Here is a 21,151-nt window from a genome sequence, read left to right on the forward strand (position 1 = left end):
GCCTCTAGGATAAAAACAGAAGCCATCAGTTCAATATGCCTCTAGGATAAAAACAGAAGCAAATTTTCTCTCCAATTTACTGAACAGTCATAAAAGATGCCAAATGATGGACTTCAGCTTTATCAGGAGCTCAGGGTCGGGTTCCACGTCCCACCACCACCAAGGGAACAGTGCCGTGGGGGGGAGTGCCCCGCAACCCCTGCTTCTGGGAACCAGCCCTTATGGGAGCACATGGGCTGGCGTGAGGGCACAGTGGCAGCCTTTGGGGCCACTCAAGTCCTCCATGGAACTGAGACTTTATCAAGGGGCGTTAGTGTCCCCTTCCCAGTGCTCGTATCCAATCATTAAAATAGACTTTAAAAAAATATAAAATCTGCCTGAGAATGATAGGAATCAGGGACAGTACAGTGGTCAGCCCCTATCCCGCTGAGCAGTCAGTACCACCCATGTGCACCTGGACATGACGTGGGACTTACATGGCTAGAGGGACATGAACGGGGCGGGAATCCTAGTGGGGAAGCCCCAACAGAGCGGGAAATTTGAACTGTGCCAATTTTTCAAGGTGGTGATCTGGAATCAATCGGCCACAAGGGCACTCCTTTTAAACGTGGATTACTGTATAGTTCAATCACCTTTCTCCCCATTTCTCCCCCATTCTTTATCCCTTGCTGTTCCTCCTGGTTGGTTAGGAAGGGACTGGAATTAATCTACAGATGCCAATGTGTCTTCCCCCTTCGAGTCAATAAGGTAAGCAAAGCAATGGATTGGTTCTCACTTTTGCCAGTAGGAGAAAGGTAACATAACCAGTGTGAATATACGAAAAGGCTATGTCAGGGCACAAGAATAGAGGTATTTTCATCAATAAACCAAGTAGAAGAAGGTTGGAAGGATCTTAGGGTCAAGAAGTAAACCATCCTTTGAGGTCGATTAAAACACCCCTCTGCATGTTTTCAAAACCTGAAGGAAATTATTCCTCTTCCCACTGGGGTCTGACCCACCCTCTCGGTGGGACCTGGAGAACTTAAAACAATCCACGTTTAAAAGCACCCTGACCTAGAATTTCCATGGTGACACCCTCAGGGGTGGGCAGTGTTGGGCCAATTGGTTGGGTGTTTAGGGCTGAGAGATCAGGGTTCCTCACTGGAACAACTTCCTCAAGCAAGTGGGCAAACCTGATCTACATCCCGGCCCAAGTGTCCCTGATTCCCGCTCATTCTCAGGCCTGCTGGGGAGAACGTGCTCTCGATCTCGGCCTGTTGTCCTTGAGCCGACGTGATGGGAAGGGGCCGGTCACTTCCTCCGGGCCTGGGCCTGGTTACCCTGTCCCTTTTGGTGCAGCTGTTTGACTTGGGCCAAGATGTCTCGTATCTTCCGCTGAGCCATCTGCAGATAGAACAAGTGAGAGTGAGGGTCTCCGAAGGTGAGGAGATATAGCCTCACGTGCGGAGAGAAGCCATCGGGGTCTGGACACCAGCGGCAACAACAGGTCACGTTGGACTTGTAAGAAAGAAGACTGAGGATTAGAGTGACCAAAAGTTTCTTTGCCTCCGAGCAGACCCTGAGCGCCCCCTGGATTCATACAGAGGAAGGCAGGATAAACAGTAGTATAAACTCATTCATCAGAATTTAAAACATGACCAAGTTGACACACGTTACTGAACTCAAGGGGGAACTCCCAGAGCTTCCAGGAGCACGTGTTGTCAGAAGGACAAAAAGCAGGAGACCTCGTCACCGATCACAACTCCACTATGCATGTAAGTATCCCAGGAAAGGGGATGAACTGGGATAACCAAAAGGTAGTGGAATAAGCTCCACTGTGAAAATGGACAAAACACCAAAGGACTGGTATCTTTACTCTCTCCTTAGTAATTAAAAGTGTCCTCCCTATGAACAAAGTTTTATAAGGGAAATCAACTGCAGAATGTGATTCTCTTGACAGAAATTTACCAGAATGTCTCCTTTCCATAAATTGAGTGCTTGATTTCTTGGTTAAAGAGAAAGTTGGTCTAGGTTGGGGAAAGAATGTGGAGTCAATATTTATACATTAATTCCTACTCTGTCAGCCCTGTGCTTGATGTTTTACAGAGTTTTTCATTGAGTTCTCATTTTAACCAATGAACAATGTCCCCACTTTGGTATTTAATACACCCTGGCTCTCTGCATCCCTGGATACATCATTTAAATCTCACATTCCTGGGCTTCCCTGGTGGCGCAGTGGTTGGGAGTCTGCCTGCCGATGCAGGGGACACTGGTTCATGCCCCGGTCTGGGAAGATCCCACATGCCGCGGAGCGGCTGGGCCCGTGAGCCATGGCCGCTGAGCCTGCGCGTCCGGAGCCTGTGCTCCGCAACGGGAGAGGCCACGACAGTGAGAGGCCCGCGTACCGCAAACAAAACAAAACAAAACAAAACAAAACATCTCACATTCCTCATGTGTACAATGAGGCTGTTATGAGGATTACATGAGTTAACAGAGACCACACAGAATAATGCTTGGTGTAGCAGCAGAACCTATAAATCGTAAATATTTCTGTGGCTATTAATGGCCCCCAAAGGGCTGTCAGAGAAAGTTGTCACGCTACGCTGGGGTCTGGGTTCCTGTTTTGCCCTCGATATGTGTGAGCAGCCTCAGGTGGGCCACAAGCCTGATGTGACATGCTTATCCTCTGTGAGTGGAAGGGAATGTATCCAATAGTCTCCACATCCCTTCTAGCTCCAACACTAAGGGGTTTTAGGAAAACCCCACTAGCTTCCAATCATCCTACAATGTGAACCTGATACCTGCCGTCCTTTCTAGACTCGGGTCAGTCCCAATGCTGGGCACTGCTGACCGGCTTCCTGGAAGCAATGCAGGGATAGATGGTGAGCTCCAGGAAGAGAACAGGAGGTGGAAGAACGGGAAGCAAGGACGGAGCCGTGGTTCTGGGGACGGTGGAGGAACTGCACTGCAAACGGGCCACCCAGGACGTTACTCCATGAACAAGGCTGGGTGGTGGATAAGACCCACTTCTCTTCTCATCCAGTGCAGAAGAGAAGGACTAAGGTTAGACGACAGAGAAGACTATTAACACGTAACATACGACACACCATAGTTATTACATAATATAGACCACCTATGAAAACCGTCAAATCACTGTCCCTACAGCTTTAAGAGGGAATAAAACATCTACAGCTCACACCCTTACACATGGAAGGAAAGAATGACCCAGCCCAGAGGCGGGCAGAGCACAGACTTGTCGGGGTCATGCTTCTGGAGCCCTGCCGCCCTCCCGTGATGGGGGAGTGACATATGTACCTGGCTGGCATAGAAATGCCCAATGATCTTGACGATGACCTGGTCGTTCTCATCAGGGGTCTGGTCTCTTGGCACCACCACCTCAGCTGCTGTCAGATTTTGCAGCTCATTAACCTGGGGGCAGGGGCAGGGAGGACAGGTCAAAGAGGAGCTCAGGGTGCTGTCCATGTCAAACATGGATGGAACTGGAGGGTCAAGAGCTTGGTCACTAGCAGGTAGAAACTGGAGGAGTCAGGAGCTGGGCTTGGGAAGTGGAATCAAGTGAATGGGCAAATTGGGAGCACCCAGGCTGAGGCGGGTGGAGGAGCTGGGGGCCAGGGAAGAGCTGTTGGGTTCGGGGACTAATGTCCAGAGCTTTCAACCTGACCCTCACAGCTCACCGTTTTGCCACCTTTGCCAATGACCCGGCCAGCTGCCGACGCTGGCACCCGGATATGGGTCTCCAGCTTTACTTCCTCCTTGGGACCAAAGAAGTTCTCCTCCTTGAGTTTTCCATAAATTCTTCCCTGAGCCTGAGAAGAGGAGGTCATTGTTGTATCAGAGGGCCACGTGTATGTGACGAAAGGGAAGCTCCCCAAGCCCCACCCCCTCCTCCTCTGGCCCACAGGCCCACGCCCACTCGGGGTGGGTCACCATCTGGGCCAGGTGATACGAAAGGTCCACAGAAACGACCTGCCAATACTCCTGCTCACTGTAACACTGGGGAGGCTGGGCAGAGTAACTGAGTATGAATACGTAGCTCTTCAGAGGAACATAGCACCTGAGCTACAAACCAGACCTATGGGGTCTGGGATGCTTGCATGGACTTGGACAAGCCGTGGCTGGCAAGTCAAGGCCCTGAGTGGCAGCTGGTGGAAGTCACTCACTCAGAGGGCAGGCTCTTGGTCACTCCACACAGTCTAGAGAGCTGTCCCCGTTCTCCATCCCTCCCTAGGTCAGAATAAGCTATTAGCTCTTCGGCTGTCTGCCCAGAAGTTCGAGAACCTCGGCACGTCATAGGGACATAAAGGAGAGAAGGGCCTTCCTCAGTCACTAAGGCAGAGGACAAGGAGGAAGCCCTCAGACTGCCTTCTTCCCCACATGCCTATTTACTCTCAGGAAGCAAAGAGGGAAAGCAACAGAATTCCCATCTGAGGTCAATTTGAAAGCAGCCTTGCAGCCCTGTGTTTTGCAGGGAAGCTTAAAAACATGATGCAGATTTGCACTCCCATCCAAACTCAATTCCTCTGGGTCCTACTTGGAAAAACAATAAAGATCAGAACCTTGAATTGGGCCTCTGGGGGTCCAGTGATGATGACCATGCGAACTTTGGAGTCCGGAGTTTCAGGAGGAGCGATCTGCAAAGCAAACGCCCGTCAAAGAGGTGCCCTTGCCCTCCACCTCCGCGGGCCCCTACCACCACCCTGCGTCCACTCCCCGCTTCGGACGGCCAGGGCAGTGAAGAACAAAGAGCCCGAGCCCCAAGGCTATTGCGCCTGCACCGAAACCCTTATGAGGGCATGGGCGCGTTCGTTTCCTGACATTTTCTAAGTAGGGGCACCCGCCCACACCCCATGTCCCCCTCTCCCCAGCAGGTCTCAGTAGAGTCCTGCCAAGAGGGAGGGGCACAGATGACCAGTGCGGGGAGGGCAGTGACCTCCCAGAGAATCTCCCGGAGCTCTTCTTCAGAGAGCATATACTGCATTTGACCAAAACCTTTCAGACCACTGAAACCAACGGCTTGAGACTTGTGAAATCTAACAAAACATCTGTTCACTGTGACAGGTTCTCCATGGCCAGGGAAGGCGGAAAGACGGCTAACATTTACTGAGCAACCACTGTGCACCAGGCACTGAGCCAGGGGCTTTGGCTGCATTACTGCAGAGTATTATCATCCCTACTGTACTGATGAGGAACCGAAGGCTCAGGTTCTATATAGCTCAGAACCTGCGATTTGAACCCGGTCAGTCTCGCCTGAACTGAAGTTCTCTTCTGTGCCTGTACCACCTCCTCCCTTAGCCTGAAAGCCCAGGAGCCTGGAAGGCATCCCACAGAGGACCAAGCGAGGTCAAAAGCAAAGCATCTGCCCGACACTAGGCAGATGGGGTGTCTGAGAACAAGCGTCGAGGGTGACGGGAGCCGCGCGCTCTCCCACCGCGGGAGCGGGACGGAGACGGCAGGTCACCTTGATGGAGGCGCTGGCGAAGCGCGAGAGCTGCTTGATGTGCTGCCCCTTCTTGCCGATGATGGCGCCCACCGCCTGCGCGGGGATGAACACCTGTACCATCTCCTGCTCTGGAGCCTGCTGCCAAGACAGGACGTGTTACTAACGCAGGTCAAGGGACACAGCCCGGAAGCCCTCCGTGGCCCTGGCCTGCATCCTCGAGGAGGAAAGGGTGCAGGCACCCAGCGGCCACCCTGGGCTACGTGCTCTGTAGCTCTTTGTAGCCGGGACAAAGGGAAGAAGCCGGACAAGACAAGGAGGAAGCGTGCTGCCAGCATCTGAGGCTGCCGTGCCCAGGGCGGATGCTCTGGAGGGTTGGCGCCAGTGGCTGGGAGCCCTTCCCTCTCCCCGCAAATCCCCAAGCGTCAGGCTGCCACAAAGAGTTGGACCCTGCGGCCGCATGGCCCAGGGGTCCCCTGTAATAAGACCCTGCACCTACCATAAAGGAGCTGTAGGGGGCGGCTCCGGTGACGCTGCTGGGAGGTGGTGGGACTGCACTGGAGGAGGCTGGAAAAAGGCCTACAGCAGCCAAGTTCAGGCCGGGGATGAGGTGAGACTGCAGCTGGGGAAGGAAGGTGAAGAGAGAGAGGTCGGCTCATTCTGACAGGACCTGGTGGCCCTTGTACGTGGCCCTGGCTGAACGAGAGGGTGAGCAGGCCTCGAGAGTGGAATGACGTGCTTTTGCCCCCAACCTGCCTGTCCTTCTGGTTTTTACACACACTCGCATGTACACGGAGAGTTCTCGCTGGACCAAGAACCGGCAGCTCTGAAGAGGGGGCCCAGCGTTAGACCCTCAGACGTCCTTCCTCTCTAGTGGTTTACTGCGCTCTGACAGAGACACACCTCGGACTCGGCCGATGGCGAGGAAGAGGAGACAGACCTCTGACCTTCAGGGCTCACCTTTTTGGTCACGTGCCCCACATCCTCACTCCCCTCTAAAAACCAGATGAAAATTATGGACCCTCTCCCCACTAAGTGCACATAAACACAAGCTTTACAGGAGGATCACAGACCTCAAAGCCCAAGACTGGACTCCCCCGTGCACCCCAGGAATCAAATGAAGAATCCCTATTAATTTAATTTTAAAAGGATTCTGATGAATCGAGGTCCAAAAGCAAAGTAAAAGCTCCAAGGCCCCCCAGCCTGAGAATGCCCACCTCACTGGACACCCACTTCTGCCATGGCTCAGGCTCACGGAAGGGCAAGCAGAGGCACCCAGCACTCACACTCATGGCAGCCACGTCATTCTCATAGGCTTCCCGAACTTTCTTCATGATCTCCTGCTCGGCCCTGCAGCAGTTCTCGATGGCGCCCTTCACAGTGATGGTCCTCTCGGGGTTATAGAGCGTGAGGTCCTGGAGCCTGGGGCGGGGAGCACAGCGGTGTCAAGCTCCCGCCGACAGGCCAGGACCGGGAGACAGGTCCTGGCTGGGGCCGAGACACAACAAGGCCATTTCTGCAGGCTGTTTAGTTCAGGGCAAACAGCTCTCTGTTTCTGGCCTTCAGTTTGTAACCAAGGCAAGGATTCCCCACGGGGAGGTGAGGATACTCAGAGCAGACTGGTAAAGCAAGGAGGATGCTCATAACTGGAAGCTGGTCCCCAATGGTGCCAGGCAACCCATTTCCCGTGCCCTTAGGCACAGAGCAGTTACTTTGCCCACCGGTAAGTCTCTGACAACATCAAGAGGCACACAGTGCTCACGGAGCTGCATGACTGTGGTCCCCCCCACAGTGAGGCAAACCGTCACGCACAGCACGTGCTCAGGGCTCAGAAAAGGATCTGGGTCTGTCCACTTCCCAGGGCCTGGCAAATGCTCCCGAAACCCCAAAGCCCTGGCTCCTGGCCACAGGTTCTCTCCTCCAGATGCAGAGCAAGAGAGACAGGATGCGGCAGCAAAGGACTGAAGAGGCAGCACGCTAACAGCAGCCCACAGCGGTGACGGGCGCTCTAATAAGTGCTCCAGCCCTTACAGATAACTGCTCTTTACCGCTTCTTGGATTCTTCTTCTTCAACAAGCAGAAACTGTATCCAACGTCAGGGGCAGATATTAAGGCTCAGTAATGAAACGCCGCCACCCCAGGTGCCCAGGCCTCCCACTCATAAAGAGAAGTGAGAGAGCGCCTTACGAGGAGATGGTGATCTTTGTCTCCGTGTCCTGCTCCACCTTCTTCAGGTTGCGCCCCTCCTTGCCGATGAGACGCCCCACGAAATTGTTATGGGCCAGGATCTTCAGGGGAACCTCGTCAGCCCTTGGGAAGAAGCGAGGGACAAGGGCTTCTTAGATGGCGGGCCACCGCAGGTGAGGGGTTTCCAAGGTAAACCCCAAGACAGAATTACGTTTTCAAAGAAAACCAGCAGATCAGTGGTTGTTTAGGGAGAGAAATGGGAAGTAGGGGCGGGTGGCCAAGGGCACAAGGTCAATAAGGGCGATGGATATGTTCCTTATCCGAACTGTGGTGATGGTTTTAGAGATGTACTCACAGACGAAAAGAAGCCAACTATAGAACAGCATGTTCATTATGATCCTATTTGTGCTAAAATATACGCACATACATACACACGCACACACCTGTGAGGGCACAGCATTGCTAAGATATACAAGGCGTTATTTACAAGGATTCATTTTCTCAGCTTTTATCCTTTCATAGAATTTCTGTGTCTCCTATTTGTCTCTATTCTTGCTTTAAAAAAGTCTGTGTTAGGGCTTCCCTGGTGGCGCAGTGGTTGGGAGTCCGCCTGCCGACGCGAGGGACACGGGTTCGTGCCCCGGTCCGGGAAGGTCCCACATGCCGCGGAGCGGCTGGGCCCGTGAGCCATGGCCGCTGAGCCTGCGTGTCCGGACCCTGTGCTCCGCAACGGGAGAGGCCACAACAGTGAGAGGCCCGTGTGCCGCAGGAAAAAAAAAAAAAAAAAAAAAGTCTGCGTTAGAGTCGAGGAGGTGGCAGTGCCCACGTGCCCAGAAGCTGAAGCCTTACGTTTTGGTGTCCTTTGCCTCCTTGTGCATAATCTCCAAGATCATCTTACAGGCAGAGGAGCAGCCCTCGGGGGTCGAATGGATGCTGATGGCCTTCTCGGCAGCACCTGCATTCTCCTTCCTGTGCACGTCGATCCTGAGGACCACAGGTACACGGATGGTTAGCTAACCCTCAGTCAAAGCTACAGTCCGGCTCCTTTTGGAACAAGGCCAAGCGCAGAATTGAAATGGGCAGAGAAAAGGGCCAGCCTGTTTGTTTTGGATTCTGTCTCAGTCAGGAGGTGGTGGCTGAGAATGGTGGCGTCTATCATGGGAATACAGGGTTGGGGGATCAACAGCCCTCAGCTGTGAAGCTGCATTTCCCCTTGAATTCTGCATTTCCCCCTTGAAACAACTATAAAGAGAAAGCACACTGTCCCAAATTAAAAGTAAATAATAAAAGGATGCATTATGAATAAGGACACAATGTGACCTGTTCTCTTTCCACAGAACACACAATGATCAGCTATAAAGATCAGAGAAGAGGGGTGGCTGTGGTGGAATGGGAGAAGGGTCAGAACTGTGACCTCTTACTAAGGTCCCTGACAGGCCCCATCCTGTTGCCGCCAATAAGCGGTGCTGAAACCACCGAGCACTAAGGAGGGGCCACCTTTTTGCCAAGACTAGGTTTGCTCGATGAGACCTTCTACAAGAAATAGAACCCTTCTTACTAACGAAAGTGTGTGGCCCAGCCACTGCCACCAAACGGCACCCTCAGGCTTATTCTACCTCCCCAACATTTCCTAAGAGGTAAAGTTGAGTCGAGGCCCTTCAGCGTGCTTCCCGGAGAGGCTTCGCCTCCTGGGCACCAACCACTGCTCCCTGGCCCCACCTCCACTTCCCCTGCAGCCAAGACTCACTTGGACTGGGTCTGCTTTGTGATGTTGCGGATGGTGGCACCCTCCTTGCCGATGATGGCGCCCACGTACTGGGTGGGCACGAGGAGCCGCAGGGGGATGTCCACTTGCTGTTGCTTGGCCGGGGCTCCTGCTGCCACAGGAGAGCCCTGGCGGGGCTGGCCCCGAGAGCCAAAGCCTCCTCGGCGCCCATTCTCGGGACCCTGTGCCATCTGCCCATCAGGAATGTAGGAGACCTTCAAGGCGTGGTTCTCCAGCTGGTGGCCGTTCAGCTTCATGATGGCTCTGAGGACAGAGGGAGAATCTACTGGTCACTCCAATCCACGCCAATCACACCAAATGCCCTCCAGGTGTAAAGCACTCAGCTGGGTTACAACATGGAACATGCCAGAAGAAAGGGAGATGACCACCTGCGCACCACTCCCACCTCCACCTTAGAGAACCTTCCAGTCTAAATAGCATAAGACATCAAGTAAGGTATTATAACACAAAGAAGTTATTTCCACCGAATTTTGGAATTGGCCTGTGAATTTCGACCAGAGCTACCTATCACATAGGATTCACATGAGAATCACATGTGATCTGCGATAAGTGAATACTAAATAAAACGTGCCAGAACAAGGTTTGTCGTGTCAGCTATTGAGAGTGATACTGTCCCTGTTTAAGCAAACTCCATGGAAACAGAAAAGGTGGAGACAGGAGTTTAAGTCTGTCTGGAATGTCTGAAAAACGGGACTGATGAACACTGAAGGCAGGGGACAGGCACCGTCCATTCCCAAGGCTGATGCTGGTTAGAAATGTTAACAAGGCAACAATGTGTAGTAGGAAGTAAGCAAGTGTTGTCTTAAAGCCAGGTTAAGGCCCACAGATCAGCCACAGGGACCTCCAGAAAATTCTGAGTCCAGCAGGCATCTAAAAGAAAACTGAATGGTCTGAGAAAGTGGGGGGATTTTACACTAGGTTGGAGGAAACAAATTGGAGAGAGGCAACATGCTGAAGGGACAAGAAGGCCATCAAAAGAAAAATGGCCTATAACTGAGTGTAAGTGAGTCCACAAAGTATACAAGCCTGTCAGTACCAGTGGGTGGAGAAGTGTGACTCAACCAAACAGGCTAAGGAGCCAGAAACTGTGGGTGTGATGGGACGCAAGGCAATCCCCGAGATAAAATGTCTGCCTCTGCCACATCATAACAAATCCTTTAGGTCTTAGTTCCTGCTCATCACCACTAGATGGCGCCATCAACACAGCAAAGGACCCCATGGGTTCTCCCGCAACCAGAGACCTGTTAAAAGCCAGTATCTAGTCCTAAAGAGGATGTCCCACCTTCCCCGGGAGGTCTTTGGGTCCCTCCCTTCAAAGTATTTGCTATCAGTCCTGGTGAGGTTTCTGAACCTTTGAGATTCCAGAACCAAAAGACAAGAGTCTGGATTTGGTTGCCACAAAATCAGAGGCTAGGTGCGGACTCGTGCCCACCTAGACCCCATCCCTGCCCAAGTAGGGGCACCTGGCTCCCACCACTCACAACGACCCTCCTTTGCCCCACTTTTGGGTCCACTCACTGCCTGGTCTGTTCGCGGTTGGAATAGGTGACATTCACCACTGCCGTCTCACTCTCGGTGTTCACTGGGGAAGCAAAACAGAGGTCAAGGTTAGAGCAGTGAGATCTGGAGATGGCACCAATGATGTAAACGTTGTAAAAAGCTCATCTTTGATGGTTATGCAATCAAGAAGGAAATACTTGAATGACGAAGCATTTCCCCTATAGACCACTTTCACCACAACTCCTGGAAAATTCAAATTAGACTTTACATGCCTTCCTTTGATTTCCCTACCAGCCCTCAAGAGAGACAGGAATACAAAAGGGTGTGCAGTCAACATATTCGGCAGTTATGCAGCAGGGAGAAAGGACACACACACACACACATACATACATACATACATACATACATACACCCCAACCTGGAGATAAATTTATTCTTAGAAAGAAATTTAAACTAGTTAAAAATCACACACCTAGTGAGACTGGACCAAGAAATGGTCTGTAAGGACATGGCTGAAGAGATTTGGAGAAACACCCGAAACCATTTTAGAGTATCCTCAAGGATATACTGATCAAATATAAGTGTATCATGACCGAGCTGAATGAGTTGACAAGAGTGGCTGCCATGGAGTCTGGGGGGAAGGATTTGGGAGTGGACCTGGGTTGGACATTAGAATTCCAGGCGATCTGGGCACATAATCTTCCCCCTTTTGGGATTGATAAAAATTAACCACTTATGCCTCGTCTTGTGATTATGGGTCGCCTAGGCCTGCTTAGCCCTGGCATGGAGGACTTGGACCAAAAAAATCAAGCCGCCGCTCCACGACACTGAAGGCACTTAGCCACAAAACTGCAATGCAGACCACTCTCAGCCCTTCTGACCTCAGTGGTACAGCTCTCCCACCTCAGTGGAGAGGAAGATTCTGAAAGTATAATCTACCAGAGACCTCCCTGGTGGCGCAGTGGTTGAGAATGTGCCTGCCAATGCAGGGGACACGGGTTCGAGCCCTGGTCCGGGAAGATCCCACATGCCGCGGAGCAACTAAGCCCGTGTGCCACAGCTACTGAGCCAGCACTCTAGTGCCAGCAAGCCACAACTACCGAGCCCGTGTGCCACAACTACTGAAGCTCGCGCGCCTAGACCCCGTGCTCTGCAACAAGAAAAACAACTGCAATGAGAAGCCCGCGCACCGCAACGAAGAGTAGCCCCCACTTGCCGCAACTAGAGAAAGCCCGTGTGCAGCAACAAAGACCCAACGCAGCCAAAAATTAATTAACTAAAAAGTGGCATCTGAGCAGACTAGAAGACTTAATTTTTACAAAATCAAACACTTCCCATTCTGTTCTCTCCAGGTAGCAGGTATTGCCCCCAGATTCGGTGTGTTATAGCTCCCTGGTGAGCCTCTTAACCAGCGGTGACTCCTGTTGGGCGCCCCTCGTGAGGCTCTCCAACGTGCTCCCAAGCCATTGCTGTCTCTTTGTCCAGGAGTAACTGAGTCATCAGTCTAAGCTGTGAGCAGAACTGGGCGATGGTTATCAGCGCTTCCAGTTGTGTCCTGGCGTTTATGATAAAAGGCAAGCTTCGGGGTCAGCAGGAGAGAACCTGTTTGATTGATTCAGCACTTCATACCTTTATGCAGGCAAGTATTTTCATCATTTATAATGATTTACAGCTTGCCCCTTTCCACAAAGAATTTGGAGATGAATATTTAAGTCTTGTCTAGGTTTCTTAAAGGTCTGCAAACTCCAACTGTTTATTTTGTCTACCTAAATGACCAAGCTCTGCTTTATGTCCAACCCAAATCACTCCAAATTTTATTTTAGCTTATTTTCTCTGAAAATAATTTATAACCTTAAGCAACGGAGAAACTTCAAAAATCGTACCAAACTTCTTATGATCTAGAATTCTTTTTTATTATTTCTCTTTCCTGAAAGAGAATAAAAAGAACTTAAATAATAATAAAAATAAGTTCTTCTCCACTCTTGAAAGATTTTGCCTGCCCATCAATATGTACAAAAATTCTGTTTTTTTTTAATTGACCAAAGACAGGTAGCTCACAATCAGAGGTTCTACAAAAAAAAAAAAAAGACGACCCATTGACTATTCCAGACAAAAACAAAGAATTGTGAAGCTTTTAAAGTAAAAGGGCTACAGATTTGCTCAAGCCGCGTGCACAGTTTCCATTCTTAATCTATTCCTAAAATCTTGGGACGTCTATTGCTACCTTGGTTGACCCCAGGAGCCTGGGGACCCCGCGCTTAGAATGAGTGACCTTGTTGAGTCTCTCATTAAACAGAGGAGAAACCTGTCCCGGAGAAGCAGCAGAGCTGAAGCTGGAACTACATGTCCCAGCCCCCACCGCAGCGTGCCTCCCTCCACACCTTCGGCCGTCTGCCCCTCTTCCCCACCCCCGCCCCCGCCCCCGCCTCCAACAGCCACCCCTACCCCACCGCCCCACTCCTCCGCCCGCTCTTACCTTGCTCGCAGTTCTCCACTGTCCCATACTGAGCCAGCAAGCTGTCCAGTACCTGGGAGCAGGGAGAAGGGAATACAGCTGCTCTGGGCATCCCAGGAGCTCACAAAGCATCACTAGACACTCCTCACCCCAAAGCACTGGGGTACGGGCGGAGCCTTTGGTGGGGATTGAGCACGTTACCTGCTCCGTTAGCCCTTTCTCAGGTACTAATGCCGACGGTAATCCGTCGGGGTGTCTTTACAGAATGTACTTGAGCTCAGAAAGACATTTAAGGGCCTTTTTGGAAGCAGACCTGTGCCACCTGAGTCCCTAGCTGATCCTCTGTCATCACTAAGTTTGGGGTTCAGGGAATACCCTTCCCTCCTCCCTAATGCCTCTCACGGTAGGGACTGCCCAAAGGACTAATGTTGGAAGTCTTAGGTTAAGGATGCGATCCAACCAGCCTCCCCTCAGCACCAGCTTCTCTGGCCTGGCCCCAAACCCCCAGGGCACCTCCCAGTCATCTCGGCCAACTCAGGCTGACCCCGACTTTTTTCCCAGTGTCACTGAGGGTTTCCCCCAGTCACTTACTTCCCATCGAAGCTGAGGTGGAATATTTCGGATCTGTAGTTTTCGACTCCTGAAATGAGAGAGAACAGCGTCAGTGACAGCTCTGGATACTTCAGGGGCCTGTGACCTTGCATGTTTTAGTCCTGTTCCAGTCTATCTTCCTACCTTCTGCTCAACACCAAAGCCTGAGAGTCGGAGAACGATAACCTTTGGGAATGGAGATCTGGCTTCGTTTCAGAGAGCAAAATATAGTGCTACCACAGATAGGAAAGCCAAAATCAGATGCCCTAAGCACTGGGAGAACGTAATTACCCCCCGCCCCCCGCACCAGTCACATCTGCTTTGTTTATCTCTCTTAGGTTCTCCTCACCAGTTCTCTGACTCAGCAACCATCTATTACCACCCACTGTGTTTCAGGATGTAGGAATACAGAGCTAGCTATGTGAATTACTACACGAATCATTAACCTGATACCTTTTCAATCGGTGTCTACTTCATGCTGGACTTTGTTCTGCATGCTGGGGACACAATAAGCAAAACAGACAAAGTACCTGGCCTCAAGGTGCTCACAATTTATTAGGGGAAACATATATGCAAACAAATTACAGCAGGATAATTAGCAGCAGCTCAGCTCTTTCTTGGTACAGATATGGATTTAAACCTGTGCTCCACTTAACAGCACCGATCTTTAAAAGGTTATTTAACTTCTTTGACGCTCAATTTCCTCCTTTGTAAAACAGGGATAATACCTATTCACAGGGAGGTATAAAGTAATGTTAGATAATATTATCAAGAGCTTAGCAAAGGACTTGGAGTAAGTACTTAAAATGTAATAACAGACACACGTGTGGACCGTAAGGTGGAGTAATTAACACACACACAACCCAGCATTATGACCACCCCCTTTCCCTCCTCCCGGGTTTGCTAGGGTTTCTCCTTTCCATCTTTCCAATACCTCTTAAAAACGTAATTTTCCCTGAGGAAGGCTTTCAGGTTCAAGGCTGACTCCCACGGTGATTAACTGCACACCACCCAAATCAATGCCCTAATCCCTGGGCTGAAAACATTTCAACTGACTTGATCTGCATTGGTCAGTTGTCACTTATGTCTTTGCATATCCTTGATCACAAACTCTTAGTTCAGGGACATGGTCCAACAAAATTCTAGTGGCACGAGGGAAAATGAAACTAGGAAGCAAGAAAATCCAGTTCTAGCCCTTAAACTGCCCCCGATTGGCTGTTCTGACTAAGCCACTCAAGCTTCAGGCCCCGTATTCCTGGCTGACATGCAACAGGGCCCAAGGCAGTTCTTGCCAAGCTAGGGGGAAGGGGTACTCAAAGCACAGGAGAGCAAGGGAAGGGATGCTAAGCTCTAAACGTAAATTGTTTTGATCTTGGCTCTGTCCACAGCCAGGTCACTCATTTCATCCCTGTGACCAAGTATCTTGAGATGTAAAATGGAAGCAGAAGGGTCTTTAAGATCCCTTCTAGCTCTGCCGCTTTTGAGGGTAGAAAGTCTTTATCAACGAAGTCTTTTCCCGGGTTGAAATAACTTAAGGGAAATGGAAGTGTAGCGTAAGTGTTGGAGAATCTATGTCCACAGTTCTCTACTTTGGTTGGTTCATGAACCTGATCTAAGGAGGTGAGATTACAGCAGGACAAAAGAACAAGGGTCAGAAACAAGTCCAGTTCCAGGCCCTCGGGTCCCACACCAGGCCAGCTTCTTGGGATCCAATTCACTGGCCAAGAGGGAAGAGCCTCATGGCATAGGCATGACCTGGCACATAGGATTCCCCATACACAACACATTTCGTGATGAAACGGGCAAAGGAAACGCAGGGGCCCTCACATGAGGAAAATCAAACTCTTGGTGAACTGAAGAGATGATTATACCATCGGAAGGCTGAGAACACTGACCTACCTTAATGCTAGTGACAGGGGTCACCTAAGCTGAGGGAGGACCTCCCCCAAGCAAACGCTTCTGGAAGGACTGCAAGGAGATGGGCGGTGCCCGCCTGGAGTTCAAACCAGTAAGAGCTTAAAGCAGTCCCCTGCAAAAGTTTAGTTTGAAGAGCACCCTTTCAAGATGGTCCTATAGATTACTATCATCTCAGGTCAAGGGTCCAAAATACCCTCTTCCTACTTCTTTAAGGGCTTCCTTTTCAGGGTAGGGAGGAATTGGGAGGGGATGGGGAGGTGAAATCAAATCTCAGTTTGGGATGTTAATCCATATCCTGAAAGCAATGGCAGTCTGGAATGTCTGGAATGTTCCAGGAGGGGGAGGAGGGCAGGGACACCCAACCAATGGAAGAAAAGACATCCTGGCAACCCTCCCCCACCCCCAACAGGCAGGGGCTCACCCACCCCTCCAGGGCACACACGCCCAATCCTGGGAACCCATGCCAGGCCCCTTGAGGCCTCCAAACCTGGCCAGCAAAGCCCCCAACCCTGACAAAAACACAGAGACCAAGAAGGATCTTTGTCTTTTATGCCGTTGGCCTGGTTTGTGTTAAGTATGGCGCTACCTAATTTCTTTCTGGCCCAAAGCACATGTGACCATGCTGAGAACTGGACCCAGTACTCCCTTCCAGGAACCCATGGGTAACTCACTCACCCTACAGGTATTTCTGGATGCCTAGCTCATACTGGGCAGGGCAGTGTGCTGAGGGCTTGGGGGATCAGCATGGAGGCTAAGAGACCCTAACTACTTAGTTCTTTGCTCAGTACCTTAGTTTCCTGTGGAAAACTGATAGGGCTTTTGTGAGGGTTTAAAGCAGGCGGGCGGGGGGTGGGGGGGTGGGTGGGCGCGGGGGTGTGCCTGCCAGACCGTGGTGCTCAGTCTCAGCCCCCAGGAGCCACTACCTGTGATAGTAAAGTGGTTAGGCTTCTGCACTGGTGGGGAAATAGCAGGAGATGCCACAGCCTAGAGAGACCCCTGCACTCCCACCTCCTGTGACAACCAAAGGGCCCCACTCCAGCACTCCTGTTGATGGGCTTCCACTAGGCTTGAGTGGAGCCTTCGCCCTACAGGCAATAGGGCACTGCACTATGAGCAGGACCCTAACCTCTAACATCCGTTGTTTAGAAAAGCAAGGGAACTCCCAGAGGCTCAGGAGCCACCACCCACCCTGGAGCTGATAAACCTGTTGAGTGAAAGAATGAAGCCTCCAGCCCCTGGCAATGAAGGCAATGGTTGCGCCAAATTATTTCCCTGGATGCTGATACCCGGTGGCTTCTTACCCCCTCTGCCTGCCCTGACCAGCAGGGCAGTTACCAGGCCCTGGGGCAGCTCCCCAGATACAGAGCAATCACAAGGAATGCCCCTTTCTAATGCTGCTGGGGACAAGCAGGGGTCACCAGGGTCACAGGGACCAAGTGGCCATTCAAGCCCAGGGGAGATTCCAGGAGAGAACAGAGGGAGAGAGCATCTGAGCAGCAGGAGTTAAGTAGGAAAACAAGAGATTCAGGAAGCACAAGAGCTAGGCACCCGGAAGTATGGCTGGGAGTGCTCCCTGGGCAGGAAGCTCTCGTCCTTTTCACCTTTTCAGAGAAATGTCATTGACTTAGACTGGATGGGAAGGAAAACAGTTCATTACGGAAGAAGCTAACATGTGAGGAGTGCTTACCAGATGCCAGGCTCAGATTCAGCACCTCCTATAAGCCTCCCACTACCCATGACCACGAGAACCACGGCTCCACTTTACAGACTGGGGTCCTGAGATTGAGGGCGTGAGTATCTGCCAAGTCACACAGGTTCTAAGAGCCAGAGCCAGTATTCGAACCCAAAGACTGTCTGGTTCCCGGCTCTTTGCACAGTCCCCTGCGCTGCCTTTTTGATGGCAGAAAGTAAACAAAAGCCTTTGCCAAAATATAGTCAAGTTTTGCCTTGAGAACAAATTTAAAAGACTAAGAGTTCACACAACAGAGGGAACAACGGGCCTGCTGAGCGGGTGCTGCCCTCCAGTAAGTCGAAACATCCCACCTGTAACTCCTTAAGATGCATATTTCCATTGTTAGTGGAAAAGTGATTCTGTGCTTATTGAACACTGACTAGACATTTGATAATATTGTTAATATTTTAAAATCAGGTAATTCCCTGGCAGTCCAGTGGTTAGGACTCTGCGCTCTCATTGACGAGGGTGCAGGTTCAATCCCTGGTCAGGGAACTAAGATCCCACAAGCCGTGCGGCACGGCCAAAAAAATAAAATAAAAAATAAAATAAAATCATACTGATTTCTAGAAATACATACTGAAATAGTTACAGATAAAATGTCATGTCTAGGACTTGCTTTAAAGTAATTAGGGGGAAAATGAATACAGATTAGATATGATTTGGTCATTTTTAAAGCCAGGTGATGAGTACGTGGTGGAATTATTTAATTATCCTTTCCATATTTCAAAGTTTTTTTCCGTAACAAAAAAACTTAAAAAAAAAAAAGATAATTCTGAGAAGATGTGGTACTTATATACAATGGAATATTACTAAGCCATAAAGAGGAATGGAATTGGGTCATTTGTAGAGACGTGGATGAACCTAGAGTCTCATACAGAGTGAAGTAAGTCAGAAAGAGAAAAGCAAATATCGTATATTAACACATATATGTGGAATCTAGAAAAATGATATAGATGATCTTATTTGCAAAGCAGAAACAGAGACACAGACGTACAGAACAAATGTATAGATACCATGGGAGAAAGGGGTGGGGTGGGAGGAACTGGGAGACTGGGATTGACACATATACATTATTCATACTATGTATAAAATGGACAGCTGATAGGAACATACTTTACAGCACAGGGAACTCTACCTAATGCACTGTGGTCGCCTAGGTGGGAGGGAAGTCCAAAAGGGAAGGGATATCTGTGTGTGTGTGGCTGATTCATTTTGTTGTGCAGTGGACGCTAACACAACATTGCAAAGCAACCATACTCCAGTAAAAATAAATAAATAAAAATAAAAAGATAATTCTAGCTCACCCAATTTTAAAGTCATCACAGATTCAAAATTAATGGGTCTAAGCCAATGAGGTTTTCCTCTTTTATTTTTATTAGCGAGAATCCAGGCCCTGGTGAGGAGCCGGCTGAGGGCAGGGAGAATGGGCCTGAGGTCCAGCGGAGAGCGGAACAGATGCATAGGTAGGACACTTTTCAGAGGGGGGCCTTCCCCATATGACAGAACGCACACCTGGACGGAATGCACCCTGGGAACAGTCTTCAGGTCTCCCGAAGGACAGCTAAAAACTGCCCCAGGGAGTGTTCTTTTTCTAAACCCTTTGCAAACCAGCTCCTTCCTCTTTCCACCCCCATTCTCAGAGGGTAGCGCGCGGTCTTCAGTCATGCTGGTGGCCTTACCCTGCCCGAGAGGGAAGGGTTCCTTTAAACCAGGGTGGAGCAGGCCAGCAGTGAGGAGGGTGGCAATAGTAGGTTTTGGAAATCTTTTCAGGCTTGGGGCCTCAACCCCCAGAGGCCACTATCAGAGTCAAACCTGGACTTTCATCTCTCCAGAGAACTAGGATTAAACCAGGATCTCCAGATTAGACCCTTTACCTCCACCCTTCCCCCAGGCCGTGATTCTCTGACTAGCAGTCTGCTTGCTCTTGGGCAAGTTAGGCCTTCAACTCCCTAGACCTCAGTTTCTCACGTCAGGGAAACAAGGATTAGGATTAGTCCATTTTACTGGATCTTGTGTCCCCAGACAGAGATCAACCCTGTCCACCTATAGTGGACATATGTATACACCTTCTTAATTAGAGTGATTTTCTGTGCCTTAATGGTCTGCCTAAGTGGTTCTTAACCCCCGTTTTTTTCCTGGAGACTAGGTTCCCATCAGGAAATATGATAAAAGCTAAGAACACTCTCCACCAGAAAAATGCAAAATTCACGCCAGCCTGCAGACATCTCCTCGAAAATGTGGGAAGAAACTAGCCCAAGGCAATTAGAAAGCTAAGCTGAACTGGAGATGGAGTTGGGGTTATTACCTGGCAATTTTAAGAGTGAGCAACTAAGATTTTTCAAACTCGCAGTAACACCATGCTCTGTCAATTCTAATCAGCAGTCAAGAAGGTCACTACCACTTCCCCAAGGTTTCTGGTGTCCAGCTGATGTGGAATCATTCCCGGTTTTCTTGGCACCTACTATGCACTGGACCTGTGTTGTCCACACTACAGTAGCCATTAGTCTAGTCACATGTAGCTACTGAGCACTTCAAATCAGCAACTGGATTTTTTCTTAAAATTAAAATGTTTGTATAATTTAACTTTTTCTTCTGTATATTTTATGAACTCTAAATACAGATCAACTGTTTCCAAAGAAAATTTAGCATATGAATTGGGACAGGCTCTAACAGTAAAATAAAATACACACTGGGTTCCTAAGACTTAGTAGCCCCCCAAAAGTAAACAATCTCATTAATCGTTTATATTGATTCCATATTGAACTAATAATCTTTTGAATTAACTTTAAAAGTAATTTTTGAAATAATCTTCTACATTAATTCCACTTTTTTCTTTTTTAATGTGGCTATTAGAAAATTTACACTTACGTACGTGGCTTGCCTCACATTTCTCCTGGACAGTGCAAGGCACTATGCTGCAGTACAGAGCATGGAGGGATGAAGAAGCCAGGCAAGGCTCCTGCTCTCAGGAGTTTACAGTCCAGCAGGGGACCCCAGTTTGGTTTTTTGTTGTTGTTGCTGTTTTTTTGTTTTGTTTTGTTTGGCCATGTTGCGGGCCCTGCAGGATCTTAGTTCCCCGACCAGGGATCGAACCCATGCCCCTGCAGTGCAAGCGAGGAGTCCTAACCACTGGACTGCCAGGGAATTCCCCTCAGTTTGGTTTGGGATGGGAGAAGAGAATAGACAAGGTTAACTGGGCTGTGGGGAGGTGGGCTGGCCACAGTACCCTTTCAGAAGTGGGTGATCCTGGGACTTCCCTGGTGGTCCAGTGGTTAAGATTCCATGCTTCCACTGCAGGGGGCGTGGGTTCGATCCCTGGTCGGGGTAGTTCCGGGTGCTACGCAGTGCGGCCAAAGAAAAGAAGTGGGTGATCTTGTTGACTCCTCAACAAGAGTCCCATGCGGCTGACACTGGAGAATAAGCACCGCCCCCCCAAAGCTGGCTCCCATCCCAGCTTCTTCCCCCAGCTGGAAATCACACATGAAAGATGTCCTAACGTGCCAACCTCTGCCCTTTCCATAAGACCACCACTGACCTAGTCCG

At 50.1% G+C, this 21,151-nt stretch overlaps 1 protein-coding gene across 4 annotated transcripts in view; it reads right to left on the minus strand.

Annotated features, from left to right (window-relative positions):
* Positions 1-1,290: 1,290 nt before the first annotated feature.
* The window catches only part of IGF2BP1 (insulin like growth factor 2 mRNA binding protein 1), a gene marked incomplete at both ends in the record, with an annotated part of 37,281 nt that continues 17,420 nt past the window's right edge, over positions 1,291-21,151 (minus strand). The window contains 13 exons of one of the 4 annotated variants that reach the window (XM_082604199.1): positions 1,291-1,383; positions 3,295-3,408; positions 3,675-3,806; positions 4,557-4,631; positions 5,459-5,575; positions 5,937-6,059; positions 6,724-6,859; positions 7,625-7,747; positions 8,474-8,608; positions 9,372-9,653; positions 10,929-10,992; positions 13,387-13,438; positions 13,957-14,005. In XM_082604199.1, coding sequence (XP_082460325.1) covers positions 1,291-1,383; positions 3,295-3,408; positions 3,675-3,806; positions 4,557-4,631; positions 5,459-5,575; positions 5,937-6,059; positions 6,724-6,859; positions 7,625-7,747; positions 8,474-8,608; positions 9,372-9,653; positions 10,929-10,992; positions 13,387-13,438; positions 13,957-14,005 — 1,495 coding nt within the window. Of the gene's footprint in view, positions 1,384-3,294; positions 3,409-3,674; positions 3,807-4,556; positions 4,632-5,458; positions 5,579-5,936; positions 6,060-6,723; positions 6,860-7,624; positions 7,748-8,473; positions 8,609-9,371; positions 9,654-10,928; positions 10,993-13,386; positions 13,439-13,956; positions 14,006-21,151 lie in introns of all 4 variants that reach the window. The other 3 variants (XM_082604198.1, XM_082604200.1, XM_082604201.1) reach the window with 3 other exon arrangements.

The sequence above is a fragment of the Mesoplodon mirus genome (genome assembly GCF_964341445.2).
Source record: "Mesoplodon mirus genome assembly, chromosome: 18".
Lineage (NCBI taxonomy): Eukaryota > Metazoa > Chordata > Mammalia > Artiodactyla > Ziphiidae > Mesoplodon > Mesoplodon mirus.